This window comes from Pongo abelii, chromosome 9 (genome assembly GCF_028885655.2).
Source record: "Pongo abelii isolate AG06213 chromosome 9, NHGRI_mPonAbe1-v2.0_pri, whole genome shotgun sequence".
Classification (NCBI taxonomy): domain Eukaryota; kingdom Metazoa; phylum Chordata; class Mammalia; order Primates; family Hominidae; genus Pongo; species Pongo abelii.
The window spans coordinates 18228019-18249813 of NC_071994.2; the positions used below are offsets into that span (position 1 = coordinate 18228019).

Genomic DNA, 21795 nt, shown 5'->3' on the forward strand with positions numbered 1-21795 from the left:
TTAAAACAATAAGTTGTCACCACTGTAGCTTGTTTGGAGAGTGGTTTTGCTGGTCTTGCTTTGGTCTCCCATGGGTATGCAGTCAGAGGATAGTTGGGGCTGAAATGTTCAATATGTATCCACTAATATGTCTGGTGCGTTGGGGGAATGGCTAGAAAGATGGGCTCAGCTGGCATGCTGGAAAGGCTGAGCCTCTTTTCTCTCCACGTGGTCTCTCCATAGGGACTCTCCATCACTCTGCATGGATCGGACTTAATCCATGGTGGCTCAGGGCTTCCAAGAGCACAAAAGCAGAAGCTGCCAGGCACAGCATTACTTCTGCCACTTTTTGTGGGTTACATGAAGTCACAGGGCCAGCGCAGATTCAGTGTGGGAGTGGACCACTCAAGGATATGAATATTGAGGACATGGTTCATCTGGTCCCAGGTTTGGAGACTCGCCTTCACAGCTTGCCAGTGTGACCTACCTGGTATCTGATAGATACTGGGTCTGGAGGACAGAGGCGATTAAAACCCTGGCTTTGTCACATTTCAGCCCTGTGACGTTAGACAGGTTACTTAAGCGTCTCTCAGCTTCTAAGTCTTTCCCTGTAGAAAAGGAATGATAGTAATAGTCGCTATCACTAATTGAATATCACTCTGTCCCAGGCACTGTTTTAAGTACTTTATTTACATGAACTCATTTAATCTTCTCAGAGGTCCTGTGAAGTAGCTACCATTATCCTCTGAAATTTACAGGCAGAGAAACTCAGATTCAAAGAGGTGATGTCACCTGCCCAAGGTGGCAGTATTGGGATTTGAAACCAGGGAGTGTGGTTTCCTACTCCATGCTTTTAATCAAGTCTGTGTTTTCTTCCAGGAAAATAGTGAGACAGCTGTGAGATATTGCAAGTACATTGGTGCAGTGTGTAATACATTGTAAATGCATAATAATCATAACGGTTTTGGATGTTCTCAGTATTAGCACCATCCTGAGACACCTAGTTTGTCACAATTGCCTTTCATTCCTTGGTTAAGATGAGTGAGTACAAGCTGTTCAATCCCATTTTTCTTTATGTGATTCTATGCAATATTCCCATTTCATATTTGAGCCCATCTCAAATATAATTTGTTTCCTGGGTTTGCTTCCTGGTATATAGCCAAGGGAGTCTAAGACTCTCTTTCTAGGAAACAACTTTAGATTGATGCTCCGCCTCTAGCACATCACTGTGGATACAAATCTATCTCTACTGAAAATGTTGCTGATTATTAGACTTGAACTCCAGTTCCCGAGGCCCCATTGCTCTATTTAAGGTCCACTGGGACGCTCCGAATGATATTGCAGCCTATTGAAACCAACTCTGTATGTTCATATTTTTCTACCCCCATCTCCGGGCCCTCAGGTTTCGGCCGTTTCCTGACATTATGAATCTGTTTTTCTATCTGCTTCCTCCCTCTCCCTTCCAACTTACTCATCAGGGTTTTCTGACTTACTGATTGTTGACTATCTGTTGTGTGTGTATGTTTTTTAATAGAATTAAGACAGTCTTTCCGCTACTTAGTCCTGGCTGAGCATTGCTGCAGCTGATGTGAAAAAAAAAGATTAGGAGTTATTTTTGATTTTTCTTTTGTCCTTTCTCCCTACATCCACTGCATCAGCAAGTCCTATTGGCTCTGCCTTTAAAATTTCTACTCTGATTGTTCCTTCATCCACCACCAGCCCTGGTGTCCCTTTAGAACGCCTTTCCCCTGGACTCATGGAGAAGACCCCTCCCTGATGTCACAGCTTATATATTCTCTCCCACCTTTTGAACATACAGCATCTAGAATGGTCTTGGAAAATCGCGTCACATCACGTTATTCCCCTGCTGAAACCCCTCCAGTGGTTTTTCATTGCATTTACACAAAATTTGAAGTCTGACCAGAGCCCACAAGGACCTACTTATCTGGTGAGATCTAGGCCTACCTCTGTAATCTCACCCCCCAACCCTCTTCCTGCTGTATTTTCTTTGCAGCACTTATCACTATCTGGAACTATTTATTTTTCTTGTTTATTATCTGATCTACCACCATTCCCGACCCTCTCACCCCTACCCCTGCATAGAAAGACACCAAGGGGCAGGGACAGGAATGTTAGTTTTTTCAGCACCGTATACTCAGCACTCAAAATATATGCCTAGCATGCAGAGGTGTGGGATTCATATTTTTAAATGAATGGAGGCATAAACTGCTTTTTTATATGGGAATCTAACTCTTGGCTAAGTAGTCTTATATCAACCATTTTCATAGCTTGGGCTTATTTATTTTTTTATTTATTTAAGACTGAGTTTTGCTCTTTTCACCCAGGCTGGAGTGCGATGGCGTGATCTCAGCTCACTGCAACCTCCACCCCTTGGGTTCAAGTGATTTTCCTGCCTCTCCCTCCTGAGTAGCTGGGACTACAGGCATGCACCACTACACTTGGCTAATTTTTTTGTATTTTTAGTGGAAACCGGGTTTCACCATTTTGGCCAGGCTGGTCTCGAACTCCTGACCTTAGGTGATCCACCTGCCTCTGCCTCCCAAACTGCTGGGATTACAGGCGTGAGCCACTGTGCCCAGCCCAGCTTTGGCTCTTAATTTGCAGATCCAGGGATCTCTTTTGAATACTGGCTCAGCTACAGGAATAGAATCCTTAGCTTTGTAAAATCAGCCACATTATTTTGTGTTTTCTAGAATGTCATGCAGTATACTCCTGAATGATTCCATGAGATAGGTGTAAAGCTGGGTGGAGGAGGGGGGCACATAACAATAGTATTTTTCTTGTAACCGTGTCACAGTGGCGTTTGTATTTCCTTGTGATCTCTGCCTTCCATGTTGAGGGGGTTGGGAATAATGACCAGCAATAAAATATAGCCAACATTTTCTCTTTAGATTGCCTCTTTACCAGCATCCATGAGCAGTAACATTTTCCCAGCAACCTGGCAGACCTATCCCTGCTGTGGTGATTTCTGGTAGACTTTCTGAAATCTGAATGTCATCAGTGAACTCTCTAGCTTGGTAGCATTTTTTTCTTCTTCTCGGTTTCCTTCCTTCTCATCCCAATGACCATTTCCCATGAGGAGTTTCATTCCCTTTGTGAAGTTCAGGTTGCCTAACTGTTGATGCATTTTAAATATTTTTGGTCTCAGTCCAGATTGATCCAAACCAGGTTTCTAAATGCCTTACTTAGTTCTAAAGGAGTTTGAAATTAGAAATGAAAAGAAAGAGAAAGAAAGTAAAAAATGAAGGGCACTAAAAAATGGAAAAAGCCGACTGCTTCTAGACCTAAATGATAAGAGATAAAATTGAAAAAGGCTTTGAGCAACAAGGTGCCCTAAAAACATCCAGTTAATGAGACTTAGCCAAGAGGAAATGAACAAGAATAAGAATGTGTCCTTCTCATCTGTTGTTTCAGATAAGTGCAAGGCTGCATTAAGGGAAGAGAAAGAGGCATGGAAGAAGAGAAAGCAAAGCATCACAATAGGCTTGAAAGCACTTTTTGGGGCAGAACTTTGTATGTTTACTGAAATGTGGAACTTAGTGGAAGCAAACAGAAATCTATTACGTTTTTAAGGGAGGTAAATTTCTATGAAACCATGAACCTGGAGCCAAAAAGCTTTCGACTATTGAGTCCTAAAACCGGTTTCAGGCCAGCATGCTTGCACCAGCAGAAGGCTGGCTGTTAAAGCTGGGTAACTGCCAAAGGTTGCATTCTCCCCAATATCCACTGCAGATATAGCCATGGTGGATAATGGAAAAGGGAGACCCTTCAAAAGGGAAGAGTCAGGTCACAGAGGACGGTGACGAAGGAGTTCTTCTCAGAAAACAGAATCAGAGTTGAATATAAGAACTTAGTCTGAGGCCTTCATAATGCTCTCCAAGCAGGATTTCAGAATTGCTATGAACCCTAATGGGCGTGTGTGTTTTCCTTCTTTTCAAACAAGGTCTTTAATTTGCTGTTACTCTGTCCCTGTGCCACTATTGTATATTGGGTGTGTGTAGAGTAGGGGGTGGGTTGGGGGGCAGATAATTTTTCTTTTTAGTTCATAGGTCACTGGACCACCAAGAGACCTGATGGAGATACTGGAACATTGGCGATCTTGAGCTTTGACCTGGATGTGGTGACAGGGTAAGATAAGTGTGGAGGAAGAGTAAAACAGGTATTTGGTAAGAAGAAGAGCAGACCATGTTAGAGACTGGTGGAGTTGATCAAAGTCTGTTTCCTTTGCCTTCTATGTGCACAGCTAGTCTACTTCCTTGATGTTAAATGAAATCATGGGACTCAGTTCTGGCCAATGGAATATGCGGGAATTGAAGTACAATACTTCTATTTTTGACTCCTGCGAATGTCCTTGAGATCCTCCATGCTGTAGAGAATTCCCATGGCCTCAGAGATGGCAGAGCCACTAGATGGAAGAATCCTGGGTCCCTGAATAACCATGTGAGGCAGAGCCTCTGACATGCTTTGGAACATGACATGAGCAGGAAATAAGAATTAATTGTGTCAAATAACCTAGCAAACAAATCTCTACTTTGTTGAGATTTTGGAATCACCTATTATCACAATTAGTCTACCTTGTCCATTGCAGCCATTAAAGCTACTTGCAATGAAACAGATAGGATACTTGTTGGTTTTACCTATTACTCTCCAATTTTTTTTCACCAAATAATCATAGAAGACTGATATGGTTTGGCTGTGTCCTCATTGAAACCTCAACTTCCATTGTATCTCCTAGAATTCTGACGTGTTGTGGGATGGACCTAGGGGGAGGTAATGGAATCGTGGGGGCTGGGCTTTCCCATGCAATTCTCGTGATAGTGAATAACAATATCTGGTGGGTTTGTCAGGGATTTCCCCTTTTGCTTCTTCCTTATTCTCTCTTGCTGCTGCCATGTAAGAGGTGTCTTTCACCCTCTGCCATGATTATGAGACCTCCCCAGCCATGTGGAACTGTAAGTCAAATTAAACCTCCTTTTCTTCCCAGTCTCAGGTATGTCTTTATCAGCAGTGTGAAAATAAACTAATATAAAGACCTCTGTGGCTAATACCCTACTTTTGATTGAGACTGAATATTCTCTTATGGCCCACATTGTTCTTGTCTTCTGAAGTTAGTCAGTCACCAAGTATTACTGAGTGTCTAAACTCAGATCAACTACTTACTAGCTATGTGACCTTAAGCACGTTAGCTTGTTTATGCCTCAGTTGCCTCATCTGTAAAATAGAAATAATAATAGTACTTACCTTGGGTTTTTGTGAAAATTAAGTAAATTAATCCATATATAGTGCTTAGCAGAGCAGCTGGCACACAGTAAGTGATCAGTAAATATTATATCATCATCATCATCATCATCATCATCAGTCCTTGGCACTATGAACAGTATTGAATGGGATATGCAAGATCTGGTCTTTCATGAGATGTCTGCTTATTTCAGGAGCCTTATTTTTGATCTTGCACTTGTTCAGCATAGTCTCTATTAAATACTTAATTTGAAGAGAAGGGTTTTGCCTCCCTCTAATCTACTCTAGTAAACACTGATTACAGTTGAAGATGTTCTCTGTTTAGCTAAGTGTTCTGAGTCAGTATCCGTGTTCCATTTAGAGGCTATGAGTGCGGTATTTGTTTGTACCCTGTGGCAACTGGAGTGGGAGGAATAGAAGGAGGTTAACATCCCTGTTGGTGGAAGGAACTACTTTCTGCTCAGAGCCACTTCCTGCTTGGATTGACTTCCTTACAGCCACTTCCTACTTAGAATACTAAGATAAAAACAGCTGCCATTGTACCTACAGAAGTACACTTTCCTTCTTTTCCTGTCCCTGTTCTCAGGGTACACTGCCTAGCCATCTCACTTCTGATGATGTACAGGCAACATTTGCAAAACCCAGGAGGTTTAGTATCCTTTCCCTTCTTTATCAACCTATGAGAACAGAGGCTGAACTTATACCAGCAATGGCCTCATCCAGCCTCAACACCATGCATTTAGATGCCTGATTTACCTGCATGCCTGAGTTAATGTCTTTTTGCCTATGTCACTGGTGTGTGCTATCTCCTTATCACACACCCTTCAGTGATGCTAACTAGGCAGGCACACCCACTTGCCTTGGTATGTTTTATGGATGACCCAAGTTGCAAACATCAACATGTGTAAGACATATGCTCTCTTCTTTGTGTAATTTCAGGCACCAAAATATGCCTACACAGAGGGGTATGTGCATACAGACACACGCATATTCTTTTTTTGCCTGGTAGAAATATACTTCTGTGATGTTCCTTCAACTCCCACACATGCCCCTCCATGGCTGGCACATCTCCTAATTATTTCCATCCACTCCCTCCCATAGACCTTTTGTGTGTATATTTTGGCACACATTCTCTTGGTTCAGCCTAGTTCCTTTCTCTCTTTCTTTCTCTACCTCCCTCCCTCTCCCTATCCCTCTTCACAGCTCTTAGGAAAATTTGTTAAACTATACACTCTTTATTATTAATGTACATTTATGAAAAATTCTTCACAGTTACAAAAGTGCATGGTTATAAAATCATCTCCATACAAAGGTTGGCATCTTCCCTCTAACCCCACCCCTCCCCAGCCCTCCCACCCCCAGACATTAGCACATTACAGGACAGTGCTTAGAAAAACTGAGAGCTCTGTGGATCCAGCTCTCCGCCCAGTGCTGTGACAAACACAATAGTGATTTACAAAGGACCTTGTGACACCCTCACTTCCCTTTTGCCTCTTCCTGGGGTGGGGAAGAGCAGACAATTTTCTCTGGCTTTAGGAAGATGTCCTTTTGAGGAATGGGTTAAGATATATCTTTTTAGTCTTCTACTGCTGGAAAGGATGTCAGCACAGACACCTATAGGGGAAAATGGAAGCTGGAGGTCTTCCCTCAAGGTTGAAGACAAACACCTGTCTTGATCTGTTCAAATTTCATACATGTCCCTCTTTGAAAGGAGCCATGAACCTCTATAGCAACTCTGGAGACCTATTTCTGCAAAGTTCCCTGGGAATTCCTCTAGGAATGGAGAAAAAGAGATGAGGGTTTGTCTGAGGGTGACCAGAGATAACTGGCCCAAAGTGGTGTGATTCAGATATGAGGGCTCTTCTAAAAAGGAATTTTCTTCGCCCAAATCTTGACCAAACTAAACTTTGATATCTTCTGGCCTAGCACGGAGGAAGCTTCTGCAATGAGGACAAGACTCTGAGGGGCAGGAGAGAGCAGAGGAAAGCAGGGAGAAGTCAGGTTCTCATTAGGATGCCTCTGCCACAGATTTTTCTCCTTCTTTATTTTTTGAGCATCCAGTCCTATCCTAAACCTGGTGGGATTCCATCTTAATCTATCAAACAGTGTAATATTAGATTGGTGCAAAAGTAATTGCGGTTTTTGCTGTCACTTTTAATGGCAAAAACCGCAATTACTTTTGCACCAACCTATATACACCTATTTAGGCATGCTTATTTATGCATATTTAGCCACTCAGCCTATGGCTGAGTGGACTATGTCAGAGAACTGAACCCAAATTCCAGAGAGATCTGTCCCATGTCAGCAGACAGCCAACATGCAAGGAACCTCACAGACAGACATACCAATGCAGAGATACCCCATCACATACATGTTAACCAGTTTGGACAATTTGACTGAAGCCTGTGGTCACCAGGGATATGCGAGCAGTTCCAATCAGGATTGTTAGATTATCTCTAGAAGCTTACTTCTGATAGCTTGGACAAGATGATGGCAGTGGGGGAGAAGCAGGGAATTCCTTGGCAGTAGGGAGGTTGAATACTTTCCTCATTGTGCTCTAGTAAACTGAGGAGCTTCTAGCAGCAGGAGAAACATCTGTCCTTTAAAAGCCATGTGTCCTGCTCAGAAAGGTTTGGCATTAATGGAGGCCAAATCGTCCCACTAGAAAGGACACTGATGTCAAGGGGGCGTTTGGTGTCTTTTCTGGTTCTAGTCCTATGCGAAAAAGCATATATCTTAAAATATATTAACTATATTTTGGCAAACAATAGTTCCTAGGAGGTTATTATAGTATTACGGTATGCCCCTATGGGAAACTTTTCTATTTTGTCAGGATTATAGTTTCTAAAAGTTCCTCTCCAAGTATTTAGGTTGCCGGCCTGGCTTGTAGAGAACAGCTCGAGTTCACCATCCTTGGTCATCACAGGAGAGAGCAGGGCATAGTTCTGCTTCAGATGTCACAGGGCCAGGGATTTGTCCCAGATGTTGTAAGCAAGATTCAGGGGACACGGGTTCAAGTACTTCGGGTCTAGCAAAGTTTCTGAAGACTCTTTTGGTTGACTAGCTCAGGGAAGCACAAGTGAGGGATGCCTTCCTGGAAGATGACATATTAGCCTCCTTCATTCCTTTCAGGCTTTCCAGGAGGATCGGATGATAGAATACCGCTGGAGCTTGGGGCAAGATAGGTGGAAAGCCCCTGTTTTAATTCTCCTCCTGGCCAGAATTATCAGCATGTTGGACTGTGCCTTGATGTTTTTCTCCTAAACTGCAGAGGTTCTCACCTATAGCTTTCTTGCTCTCTTAGTATCTCTTGCAACACACGCAGCAGGGCTTGAGTAGGAGTGGTTAATACAGCTCCCTTTCTTGATTCCCAAAGATCTTACTTTTCACATGACTGCCACCATGGCCACCACTGCTGATGTTTTATCTACACATTGTAAAGGAGGAGTCTCCTATTCAGATGTTACCTGCGTAGTCTCTGTTTCAGAGCCTGCAATTTGCCCTACCGTGAGCAGATGGGTTTGACTGCCTTCTATTTAGCTTATCCACTAGCACATTCGTGGATGCTGAATTCCATGGCCCCACTACCCAGCCCTCTGAGGCATTCTCTTCCCCAAGCACTTGAGAAAGCACTGGAAAGAGAACCGTGTTAGGGTTGAGCCGCAACCTTGCCACATAGCAAGTCATATCCAACCTTGAGACTTTTTTTTCCCATCTGTAAAGCAGGATTACTGATGTTTGATTTATGTCCTGCACAGGGTTGTGAAAAGTCAAGGAGAATGATGCAAAAATACTCATGAACTATCCGCTGCTGAACAAATAGAGGGAAGATAATGATGCTGCTGACAAAACTGATGAAGAAGACCACGATGATGATAATTGTGCTTTGCTCGTAAAGTTACTTGATTTTTGACTGACTGATTAGATGCAGTTTCCCTGAATGGAGCTGCCTACTGCCTTCCTTCTAGGGCTTATCCAGACAACCTTGGGTAAGTCACTCAACTCTCTACGATTAATTCATCTGTCAAATGGGAATAATAAAAACCACCAGGCAGTGTTGCTGTGAGAATTGAAAGAAGTGAGTCAATAGATTAAAAGTGCCCAGAGGAGTGCCTGGACCTTATGAGGAACTTTGTCAGCTCTAGTTGAATTTGAATTTATATAACTCTAGAGGGAATGGTGATGTTCCCCAACTTGAATGGGGCAGTAGAAAGAGCACGGACTTTAACTTGCTCATAATGGCATGTGACTTTAACCTCTCTGAGCCTTAATTGCCTCATCCATAAAATGGGAAGAAGAGCGTTCACCTCAAAAGATTTGTGTGTGTTAAAGGGAATGGTTTATGGAGAGAGCTTTTCACAGTACCTGACACTGGCAAGGGCTTAGTATTTAATAGCTCTCTCACCCTCATGTTTAACGTGGGTAAGTTGCTTAGAAGAAAATGCAAAGCCTCATATGGTCATAACTGTGCTGCCTTTGTCCCCTTTTAGCTCTGGGTGCTGCCAGGCTGTGGGTCTGTGGCCCACAGTGCACCTTCCTGGTGAGACCCTGTGGCATGAGCACTGTGGCAAGAACAGTCACATGATTAGGATCCCAAGGTGCCAGGACTCATGCTGCCCCAGTTGCTGGGCCTCCTGCCTCTCTCTTCTGAAGCCAAGCTTGAGTGAGAGGCAGGAGCAAGGGCATTGAAAGTGTCCATCCTCAGCCTGCTGCCTGGGACTTCACCAATCAGTGACATTTGGTCATATGGGGCAGTCACTGGGAGGTGGTCTCACCTGGTAGCTGCTGGTGGAAGGAGGCCAGGGGCTGGCATGGAGGTGTTCTTACTCCCTGGAGGCAGTGGCTGGCATTGCTGAGAGCTGACAGTTTTGATGTCACGAGGTGGGGGGTAGATTTGAGTTCTGTGCCACACCCCCTCTATACAAGTAAGTGACCAGGAACTGTTCACTCTTCTCAACACAGAACACTATGCATATTCTGGCCTCTGCCATTTGCAGACACCCTTCTTTGCCTACCTGACAAAGTAGATATTTCCTGATGACCCAGTTCACAAATCACTCTAATCTTATAATTCTCATGGACATTGCTAGATGATGGCTCCTCCTCTGGGCCTCCATAATGACGTGCTCAGAGTCCTGACATATAGTCTTAAAGGGAATAGTTTTTGGATCTCTCTTCTTGACCAGAGGGAAGTGCCTTGAGGGCAGGGACTGAGTCAGTTCATCTGACGCTCCCAATTCCTAGCGCACCGCCTGGCCCAAAGCAGATGCTCATACAAAGTGAGGTCCCCACCTTGCTTGAACCATGACTGAGGCAGCCAGGTCACCATGGAACCAGAGTGGGCAGTCAGGGAGGGCGTCTGGTGGCCAGCAGCTGTGGCGGTCAGCAGCGTGGAGGGATGCGAGGCAGGCATGTCAGATCTCTTCCTCTTCACTGGCCTTGCTCCAGCGGTGGCAGCAGTTGGCAGTGATGCCCAGGAGGAAGTTGGTGGCCACAGAGGCAATGGAGACCACGAAGCCCACGAACGCAATGAATAGGTAATCGTCCAGGGTCAGGGTCAGGTGGCAGGCCTTGAAGCTCTCCTCAGTGAGTGAGAAGAGCGGGGCGCCCTCGACTTCAGGAGGGCCCCGGCACTCAGCCAGCTGAGAATCTGTAACACAGAAGCCAGGGAGGGTGAGGTACCCAGGGAAGGAGAGGGGATTGGAAAGCCCACCCACAACCGCTTGCTGGAAAAAGTAAGAAAGACATTCACTGAGGTTCTTCCATGTGCCAAGAATTCTACTTATCTCCTTTAGTTCCCTCAACAACTCTCAAGGCAAGGATTTTTATGTCTATTTCTATAGATATGGAAAGTACTGTTTAAAGAGTTTAGCAATTTGCTGAAAGTCATCTGGCTATGACCAGTGGTAGATCTGGGGACACCATCATCTCTTACAATAACCTCCCAACTGGTTTCTGGGCTTCAGAAGGTGTCTGTCCTCAGCCTGCAGGCTGGGACCTCACCAGCAGCTGACAAACCATTTTAATACAGTCAGCTGAGTGGTTCTTTCGAACCTGATGTCCTGCCACTCCTTCTCTACTTTAACCCTTCCCTGGATTCCTGTCTTTGAATGGAGCAAAAATCAAGGTGCTCCCCATGGGCTCCAGGGATTCTTACCCATCTCTTCCACTCTGTTCCTTACTTACTCTGCTCCAGCCACACACACCTCCTGGTCATCTTTCCATGATCCCAGAGTGTCCCCTCTTGAAGCGGGGAAGGGATGCTTTTGCATTTGTCCCTTTGGGAGGGAGCTTCCCCCCTCGATCTCTGCACAGCTCAGCTCCCCACTTCCTTTGGGACTTGGCTCAATGCCACATTATTAGTGAGGCCTTTCCTTAAGACTCTGAATAAAATAGCACCCCACTTCACCTCCCCCTGGGCTCCCTATCTTCCCTGCTCTGCTCTGTTTTTCTATGTAGTGTTGATCACTGCCTGAAAGTTTAATGGTTTATTTTCTGTCTTCTCCCCTTTCAATATAAGCCCCTCCCATGGCATCTTTAGCATCAGAACAGTGTCCTGTCCATAGTAAGTGCTTGATGAATCTTTACAACATGAATTTAAGAGTCTGTCCAACTCCGAATCATTGGGCCTTTCCACTACTTATGTGGCATTTCCAGATACACAGGGTATAGAGTTAAGAGTATGGGTTCCAGAGCTATTGGCCTAGTTTCAAATCCCCTCTTCACCCATTGCTAGTTGCATGATTACAGGTAAGTTATTTAATCTCTCTGTGTCTTGACTTCTTCATCTGTCAAATGAGGATAATAACAGTATCTACTTCTCAGGATACTGAGATTCAGTGAGTTAACATATACGAATTATATGTTACATATTAATGTAATATATAATATATAACATATATTATATTTCAATTATATGAATTATTATATTGGTTGTTTTTCCTAGACAGGTCATTGGCGGTCATATTCTGCACTCAAGCTTCTGTAGGAGGGGGCTGCTTTTTCTGGTGGGGTTTTTGTTATCTTCAGCATTGATGGTCTCATTTCATCCTTCTGGGGTCACTTTTATGAACGCATGATGGCTGTCAATGGTCTTATCTCACTCTGCCTGGGAAGTAAAGGTAGTGTGCAGGTGACACTCTTGCCATGCAGCTTTAGGCATCAGCTTTTGAGCAGCCAATCATTCCTTTGTTTAGTGGATAAATATTAATCAAGCTCTTACCTTGGGTAAGTCTTTTTTTTGGTCTTTCTGGCTCTCATGCTCTGCCTCTATAAGAAGGGGATAATCCAGCCAGGCACAGTGGCTCATGCCTGTAATGCCAGCATTTTGGGAAGCCAAGGCGGGTGGATCATGAGGTCAAGAGATTGAGACCAGCTTGGCCAACGTGGTGAAACCCCATCTCTACTAAAAATACAAAAATTAGCTGGGTGTGGTGGTGCGCACCTGTAGTCCCATCTACTCGGGAGGCTGGGGCAGGAGAATTGCTTGAACCCGGGACGTGGAGGTTGCAGTGAGCCAAGATTGCACCACTGCACTTCAGCCTGGGTGACAGAGTGAGACTCTGTCTCAAAAAAACAAAAAAAAAAAAAAGAAAAAAAGAAGGGGATAATCCAATCTAAATTTTCTGAGAGTCAATATGGGACATTTTCTAAATTATGTGTTGTATAAATGCATAAATGCTATGTATTCATTCTGCAGTTTTTGAGGGCAAGGAATCAAATGATGGATTTGGATTGAACCTTTCGAGAATTGAATCAGCAACATCCTTGGAAATGGGGAGTCAGGTTTGGAAGGAGAACGCAACCTTCCCCAAATCCCAGGTTGAGTAATCCCTGTAGGCTGTGAGCACAGGACCCCTGTCCTGCCCAGGCCAGGATCCTGTCTGGGGTTGACTTGCATGAGCTCTCCTCTGGAAACCTGAAGATGCTGAACTCTAAAGTCTATTATGTAGATAAAGTGGGTACTGGTGAGATAGTGAGATGGGGAATGTGGCAACACTCATATGGACCAGCCAGAGGAGCCCCTGACAGCCCTTGGTGGGACCACACAGGATGCAAGATGGGAACGTGGAGGCTGATAAAACCCCCTGGTAAGTCAAGGCACCAGTCCTAGTCATGCTGTATCCCAGGGGCTTGCTTATTATGGCCCTCTTTGTTCAATGTTTCCAAAAACCATGGATAACAGTGGAGTTCCATGAAGAAAAAGGGAAGAAGCAGCTGAAAAGGACCTAAAGGGAAGAGCATCACCTAGTTCTGCCTCCACTGGCAAGGTTTTGTCCCTGAGGAGAAGCACCCTGGTGCGTGTGGCCTGGTGTTAAGTGTGTTCTGTGGAGGAATAGGGAGCCTGGCTTTCCAGCTGGGCCTGCTTGCTTCGTCATCATGAGCCTGTGGACAGCCACTCTCCCCCTCTGGAGCTCAGGTTCCTCACCTGTACTGATGTATGTGTGAGCCTACACTGATGAAATCTTGGACACCTCTCCTGCTTGCTGGGAGTCTGAGCTTCTTCAGAGCAGCAGGGACCTCAGAGATCACAGAAAAGGAGTCCCTGGGTGTAATGGAAGCTTAGTGCTTTGGGTGCCCTTTCTGTTATTAGTGCACAGGAGAAAGAGGGAAGGTGCGGCCTGCCAAGGTTGAGCAAGTTGGGAGATTGCTCCAGGCAGCCTCCCCCTCCTGCCCTCCACCATCGCCCCATCCCAGTCCCCAGCTATTTTGGTGCAAGAGAATTTCCTCCTACAGCTCTGTGGAAACACTGGAATCGTGACCCACAGCCCTCCCCAAACTATTTTGGTCTTGGGCTCCCCACTCAGTCCTCCTCTCCCTTTTACCACATTCAGCATTGCTTCTTCTCAACATGTGCTGGGCTCAGGTTCTGGGAAAGCCCCTGGGATACGGCCTTCAGCTACTACTTCTGGGTGCTTGTGCCAAGCCTTGGTGTTGTCACACAGGAGAGCTGGTGGCTAGGGCCACAGCTGAACATTGCCTGCCTCTGGGTCAGGCTCAGATGCCACTGGGTTGGGACGCCCATCAAACCCAGTGTGATTTGGGCTCCTTCAGGCCCCAGTCCACCCTCCAGTTGGGATTGGCTGGTTGAGTTGCCGCATCTCAGTCTTCCTTTCAGCTCCCTACCCTGTGCCCAAAGTTTACACTGCTCAGGGCCTTGAGTTTGAGGAAAGCCAGGTTCTCGTAGCTGAGGTCCAGGTCTTGGAGCTGCATGAGGTCCTGGAACTCTATGGCAGCCCTTTGGCCAGTCCAGGACTCAGGTTCTGACTCTTCTGGCAGGCCAGAATCTGACTCTTCAGGATATAGTCAGGGAGATTGCCAGGACTCAAATCCTGGCTTCAACACTTAGCAGCTGTGTAACTTCCAACAAGCTACTGAACCTCTCTGTGCCTCAGCTTCCTCTTCTGTAGAGTGGCAATCTCATTAGTGTTCTTCTGGGGATAGGAAGAGGTAGGTAAAGCTGCTTAAGAGAGGGCCTGGTAAATAGCAAGTACTAAGATCTCAAGTTCCTCCTGGAACATATTGGCTGTCACGCAACTTAAGCTATTGCAGCTATGTTGAGATTGTGTTAGCCATTACTATTTATACGAGAGTTTCCAACACTTGGAATGCTAAAAAAGCATTCTGGTAGATTAGAACAGGGCTTAGAAGTCAGATAAATCTAGGTTTTATTCATGGTCCTGCCACTTTTTAATTTTTTAATTTGTATTTTTTTTCATGGCCCTGCCACTTTCTAAGTTCGTGATTCCTGTCAAGCCTTTTTATTGTTCTAAATCTCAGTTTCTTCACCTGGAAAATGGGTATAATAAAAATGGGGGTCTCATGAGATAATGGATCCCAAGATCTTAGGTCATGGTGAAAGCTCAATAAAAACCACCAATGATGAGCTATTCTCACTTGTCTACTATCCGTCTGCCTCATTAGGTCATGAGCAGCACAGTGGTGAGGGACATCTACTTCATGAATGAATGGGCCCTCGGTGCCTCACCTGCATAGGAAGGATTCTACAAACAACCTGTTGGCAGAGCTGGTGTACAAAGAGGCAAGCCCACATTAGAAAACGAAGTAGGTGCTTTCCGGCTCTAAGTCCCCCGCTTTCTTTGGAGCCTTTGCTTCCCATTGAGGCAAGCCCTCCCTGTTGACTGCCCCGTCCTGCCCCTCCATTACCTGCTGTACAACGCTGGATCCGGTTTCGCAGCCACTTCAGCAGGGGCTCCATGGTGCAGCCACACACCCAGGGATTGCCACCGATCTGCAGGGTCACCAGCCCCGGTAGGCCCTCAAGAGCCTCCAGGCTGAGGAAGGCCAGGCCCCCATAGCTGAGGTCCAGGTCTCGGAGCTGCATGAGGCCCTGGAAGGCCTGGGGGTGCACCCTCCGCAGCCAGGGGTTGTGGCTCAGGTCGATGTGGACCAGCCCATGGGCCTCCTGGAACATGTCAGCCGGCACGTGGCTGAAGTTGTTGTAGCTCAGATCCAAGTGTGCCAAGCGCTTGGCATGGAGGAAGAGGCCCCGGGGCAGCTCCATTAAGGAGTTGTTGCGCAAATCCAGCACCTGGAGCTCCATGTAGCATGTGAGGTAGCCAGGCGGCACTGCTGTGATGCGGTTGTGGGCCAGGCTGAGGTTTCGGGTGTCCATTGGCAGGTCTGGGGGCACGGAGAATAGCCGCTGGCTGCTACAATCCACCACCTGGTTACGGCATGTGCAAAGGACTGGACAGCTGGTGCCAGCATCCGAGTGCATCAACCCGGCTGCCAAGAGGAGGGAGATCAGCAGCATTGCTGGGTGGGGTGGCCCAGGCCAGGGAAGCTGGGCCCAAGTGTCACCCATCTTAGGCAGCTGGCAACAGCAGTGCTGGAGGGAGCCCATGAGGACCGTGTCCATGGAATTGAGAGTCTGTGACACAGGAAGGCAGCTACATCTGGGGCCAGCGTCTGCGAAGGTGGGGCTTCTGAGCATGTGGTATCATGGCTAGAGACTTTCCCAGGAGCCTCTGAGCACCAGAGGGCTTCCTGAGATCCACGGGAGGTCCCCTTCTGGAGCCTAGGGGGCAAGACACCCAGTTGAGGTCCCCTAGGGTCTGGAATGATGATCAAAACCTGAGAAAGGGAGGGGACAAGGATGGGGCTGGGTCAGCTGCCAGCAGGTCCTGGAAGAGTTCCTGCAGATCTTTTGTGTCTCTCTCACCCATGCCTGCTGGATGTTTCCTCTTGGTGCTGTGTCTGGGAGGGAGGGGCTGAAGGAGATGAAACGTGCCCTTTAAAGATCCTTGGCACTTCTTCTGAGAAAACTTAAGTCCTGTCCCACGTTTGGGACTGATTAGGAAGCCAGGGCTGCACCTGGGTCTCCAGTGTTGAAGGTCTCAGAGGCCATTTGTCCTGGTGGCCTGGTGGGCTGGAGTCCAAGGGGGTCCCAGGGTGGGTGTTTTGGGAAGAGGGCCTGGGAGGAAGTGAGTCTCCATGGGCCTCCTAAAAGCCTGAGAGTCCTCAGCCTCAGTGGCTGCTGGAATCCCCAGGAAGCCTCTTTTTTTCCCAAAGAGAGGAGGACCCCAGGTGATGCCCACTGTCTGGGCCTCCGGGGCCAGAAGAAGTCATGAGTCCTGAAGGTGCAGGCTGAGGGTCAGCTGGCAGAGCTCTGGCAACTTCTCCAAGCCAGTGCCTTCCTCAGCGCAGCTCTGTATTCAGCAGGTGGAGGCCGAATTCCCTCTGTCAACAAGGAAAGCACTCAGGCAGAGAAATCCTGTGCCCACACCCCCTTGTCCCTTCACCTAGGACCCTTGTCTTATCTTTGTCTCTTTCTTTCCTCCCTCCTTTGCTCCCCCAACCACAAAGTTCTCTGCTTACTGTCTGTCAGGTGTGGGCCATGGAAGGTTCAGACCCCAGGCTCACATTGCTGTTACCCACGAGCCCTCCCTGACCCAACCTGCAGCCATCCTCCTCTGGGTTCCTGTCTTGGGTTAGATGCATTTCCTTCTTCTTCTCATAACCCCACCCTCATCAGTACCAAACACGCCACCCTTGAACAACTCCCTAAGACAAACCTGCATCCATGCTCTGGGGGTTTGCACACCCCTTTCAAACACTCTAAGTGCTCCTCTCTCTCTCTCTCTCTCACCACACACACACTCACTCACACAACATTCTGTGACTCCCCCATATTTTGCCCTGCCCCGTGCTCAGGCCTCGCGGTTTTCGCTCCAGCTTCCTTCTGCACAGGCGATCCTGCAGACCCCTCTCCAGTCGACCCCCAGCATCTTTCGCGCCCCCCCCTCCCCAGCCCACACCCCTCATCCCAGCATCCCTTTCCACACACTGCACTCTCCTGCTCGCCGCCCCCAGCAGAGGGACCGAGAGTGATGCCACGCCCAGAGCCTCAGCCCTCGCGCCCCGCGCCCTCTGCTATCCTGGGTCCTCCCCTCACCCTCGGCCTGGCGCTGCCTGTTTTCCTACCGCTTCAACCCTCAATCCCGCCCACCTGGAAATCACCCCAGCTCCCCTTCATGCAGACTCATTTTTCTAAGCCCCAGGTCTCCCCCCGCACTCCCACAGGCCCCAGGAGCCTACTCACTCCGTTCCAAGGACACAGCCATCAATCTGCGGCAGACGCGGGTCTCCCTCCCTCCTCCTGGAATCCCCGCTTGCTCCTTGCTTCCTTCAGAACAGATTGCCTCCCCGGCTCTTCCCCTCCCCCGGCCTCTCCTCCTCCTTGTCTCCCGGATCCCAGGCCAGCATCTTCTGTGATTTCCCGTCCTGCGGTCCCCCTGCCCCTTCTTTCACCCAAAAGGAAAATCACAGAGAAAGGATGCTCGGAAGAAAGTTTACAGAATCTGAATGTTTCTTTCTGAAACTCAGCTGGTGCCCAGGCTGCTGGGGTATAAGGCTTCCGCCAGAGCCAGGTCTTCCCCCTCCCTCCCCCTTTCCCACCCTCTCTCTCTCCCTCCCTCCATCCCTCCCCCTCTTCTCTCCCTTTTTCACTCCCCTTTTTTTCCTCGAGGGCCAGGTACTGACGTTTCGCTGTCTCTTAGCAACTGCCTCCACATTTTTGAGCAACAGGAGAACTGGCTGTGGACCCCACCACGAAGAGAGAGGAGGGAAGGAAGCACAGGGCAAAATTCACAGCCGCCCACAGGATCCTGGGGATGGAGCGAGGAGAAGAAGGGGAGACAAGGGTGGGCAACTGGACAGGGGCAGAGAAAGAGGATCAGGCAGGGCCCAGTGGGAGAGGTTGTAGTAGGGGCAAGGTGTGGACCTGAAATCGGAGACAGAGGAGGGATGGCTTAAGGGCATCAGATCCAGAAGAAAAAACTAAGAGGGCTTGCAATGAATGGAGAAAGGGACTTAGCGGGGGATGGGGGAAGTGAAGAATGGGGACATTGAAAACATGAATAGGAATGGAAACAAAAAAGAGATGTGAATGTGATAAGTTTGCTCACTTGATGGGATATATCTTTGTAGTCACCATATAATATCTACTTACCTGGGTTGGAAGGTATTTTGGGCTCCAGCTACCAGGTGATTGGCTCAGGGCTTGTTAGGGACCATCATTGCAGGAGAGACCTTTTATATGTTCCCTGATTTTCCCTAAGTCCTGACCCCATGGGCTTTCTGGGGCTAGGAGGCTTGGCTGGAGTAGACCAATTTCCCCTTGGCTTGGGATATGAGAACTTTTGGGATCCAAAAGGCCAACTTCTTGGCCAGGTGGGGGCACCTGGGGCTCTACAGACACTTGGGTCTGTTAAGGGGAAAGGAAGCTTGTGATCCTTTCTTCTTTCTCCAGGCTCAAGGGATTCTGTCTGTTATCTTGTTTCCATCCTTCCAAGCTTCCTTGGAGTGATTTCAGATGAAGATGAAATTTGTGCAATACCTGTTTTCTTGCTCACCCTTTAAACAAGTCTCTAGCTGTCCTGCATTTTAAAAATCGTCTTGACCAGTTGGTTTGCTCAAAGAGCTGGCTTATTTCTTTGCTTAACAAATATTTATTGAGCATTCACTGTATGCTGGGTACTTGGCCAGATGGTGGGCAACAAGATGGACATAGACTCCTCCCTCATGGATCTGCTTCATTCGGTTGACCTGGGGCCTCTCGCATTTAAATAACAGCTTAGGTCTTTGGGGGAACCAAAATGAAGTAATAGAAAACAGCAAGTGTGAAGTTATACAGATTCTGGGCATTTATAAAGTTCTTAAAATCATGGTCGTTGTCTTCTCTAACATGATTCTTTTTGCTATATGCTTGTAGAAAGTCAGTTCCCTTCTGTGTTCTCTCAGATGCTCATTTTGAATCTTTCATGTTCTACAGTCTCTGGCACAGAGTAACATGGCAGCCACTCCATAAATATTTATATATTGAGTTGACTGAGGTAAATGAGATTTCACTCCCTGCTTAAAAATACGAATGTTTGTTTAATCTCATTTATGAGTTTAGAAGTAAAATATTAATCTTAACCCAGAAAACACAACACAATGAAACAAGTAATCTATTCTAACTGAGGACTGTTGGCCTCCAGAAAGGAAAGCTAGCATCCTATGTTATTAACATTAACTGAAAAATGGTAGAAAACATAATTATCTGAATGGAGGCTAAAAAAGCTATCCAGCATAGTTCAATATTTAGTGTTGACTAAAGGTAACTTATGAAGATTTTCTTCCTTTACATGATACGAAGTTTATATTTAAAATTAGAATTAATAATATAACTAAATGAAAACATTAGTCACTGTGTTCCTTAAAAAATAGGATCTAGGTAAGATGCCTCATCACCGTTTGAAACTTCAGTTTTCTGACCTATGAAGTAGGGATAATGACGCCTAAGTCACAGGGTTGTTAGATATATGAGCCATTATAAATAAAGCACTTAGAACAGCGTACAGATGGCTTTGTCAAATGAACAAATAAAACAAAGTAAAATAAACAAATAGCAGAATATAAAATCTCTAAAATAGTTATAGAGAAAGAAAAACAAATAAATTGCTCAAAAAGTAAAAAGTTAAGAAAGGAAAATATTACATTTGCAGATGATTTGAATGTATTCTTGTGCAAATGAGTTGCAAAACCTTCAGAAACCCCTAATTCAAGAACATTATCATTGCATATATCTTCTGTAGAAGTGAGGTTCAATGAGACAGAAATATTTTATGTGACTTTATACCTTTAATCATTTTACAAATCATTATGGGATTCTATGAATCCCAAATTGGCGTCCCGAGGTACACTGTGTGCCATGAGGTTCTTAAATAAGTTTGAGAAACACTGAGTTAAACAAAATGAAATGAGTTTATTTACTGTAAGATTTCTCGGCGGCTTTAATGTGTAAATGGTTAGGGCCAGTCTGCAACTGACGGGATTGGGGAATGAGGAATATATAATATCCAGCATTTCCTAAACTTATTTGGGATCTGTAATTTTCTTTCATCTTCTGCTCTCCCTCCTCTACTGCCTTTCCCTCTCCCCTTCCTCTCCTGTTCTCACCTTTTACCTCCTCTTCCTTCTTTTTGTCAGAACTGTTAATATTGGGAGTAGTTTTTGGTGAGCATGGTTTGGGAAATATGGAGCTGAAATTTATTATAGACTATCTCTTGCTTAAGTATCTTTAGTAATAGCAGTTGGCTTCCATAGAGGTCATTTTATTTTTTTTTACACAAAGGAATGTGTATCACTTTATGAGAGTTACTAGATACGTAGATAACAAAATTCAATGAATTCATTCAATGAATTCATGTTGAGACACCCATACTGGGTGGTTGGCTGTTTCCCTTCACAAAATGATTTTTTCCTGCACAGCATTCTTGCAGTAGGAGTGATTCTATTTTGAACCCCAGCAAAATGATAAATGATTGTGTGTCACGGCCTTTTGGGGTCTCTTGCAAGTTATTGAAACTGTGATTGTTCAATCCATGATAGTCAAGGATTTACTCTACTGGGAAAATACACAGAAATCAATCAAAGAGTTGCACAAATGAAATGAGTTGGAAAATAATTTTCATTACTATGATTTCCCGAATATGTGCTAAATTAGTTGTAACAATGGCAGGAAATCTTTAAATACATGAGAATTAATTTAATCTACCACATAAGAAATTCATTCAAGGAAAATTATGAAACCTTAATAGAATGAAGATGGAGGAAGAAATGGAAAAAGGTAATCTCTCTAGTTGCTGGGAAAGTGTAAAAATAGCAAAGATGATTCTGCTTTCTTCAGTATCGTAGCTTAAAGTATCTGAATCAGAATCTGGTGAACTGGTAATGAAAACCATTTGGGAGAAAAACTGGCAAGAATGCACAGATCATGTTAATAAGATGATGGCCATGATGATGATGACAGGAAATGCTTCAAAGTAAAGATGATGGACTCATCTAACTAAAAGATTAAAAAAATTTTGCAAACTAAAAATCACTTGATGACCTTACTAAATATTTGTGCTTTCTATTCACAACAGCAAAGACATAAAATCAACCTAAATGCCTGTCAATGATAGACTGGATAAAGAAAATATGGTACATACTTACTATGGAATACTATGAAGTCACAAAAAAAGAGTAAGATTATGTCCTTTGCAGGGA

The 21795-nt window shown here is 45.7% G+C and overlaps 1 protein-coding gene across 4 annotated transcripts; it reads right to left on the reverse strand.

Moving 5' to 3' along the window:
* Positions 1–4692: 4692 nt before the first annotated feature.
* LRRC55 (leucine rich repeat containing 55) lies at positions 4693–18135 on the reverse strand. Of its 4 annotated transcripts, none has more exons than XM_054524379.1 (3): positions 17804–18135; positions 15406–16941; positions 4693–10888 (listed from the first exon to the last, which is right to left on the reverse strand). In XM_054524379.1, exons 2-3 carry the CDS (start codon positions 16193–16195, stop codon positions 10653–10655), a joined length of 1026 nt encoding a protein of 341 aa, XP_054380354.1. In that variant the 5' UTR covers positions 16196–16941; positions 17804–18135; the 3' UTR covers positions 4693–10652. The 4 variants fall into 4 exon arrangements, with proteins under 4 accessions (XP_054380354.1, XP_054380357.1, XP_054380355.1 ...); XM_054524382.1 differs by lacking the exon at positions 17804–18135 and adding an exon at positions 17370–17475; XM_054524380.1 differs by lacking the exon at positions 17804–18135 and adding an exon at positions 17277–17475.
* Positions 18136–21795: the final 3660 nt, after the last annotated feature.

Excerpts from the sequence above, each read along its gene's own strand:
- LRRC55 (XM_054524379.1), bottom strand. The coding sequence starts at position 16,195 with ATGCTCAGAAGCCCCACCTTCGCAGACGCTGGCCCCAGATGTAGCTGC. Across the intron at positions 10,889-15,405 it reads GATCCAGCGTTGTACAGCAG|ATTCTCAGCTGGCTGAGTGC; the intron begins GTAATGGAGGGG and ends TCTGTGTTACAG.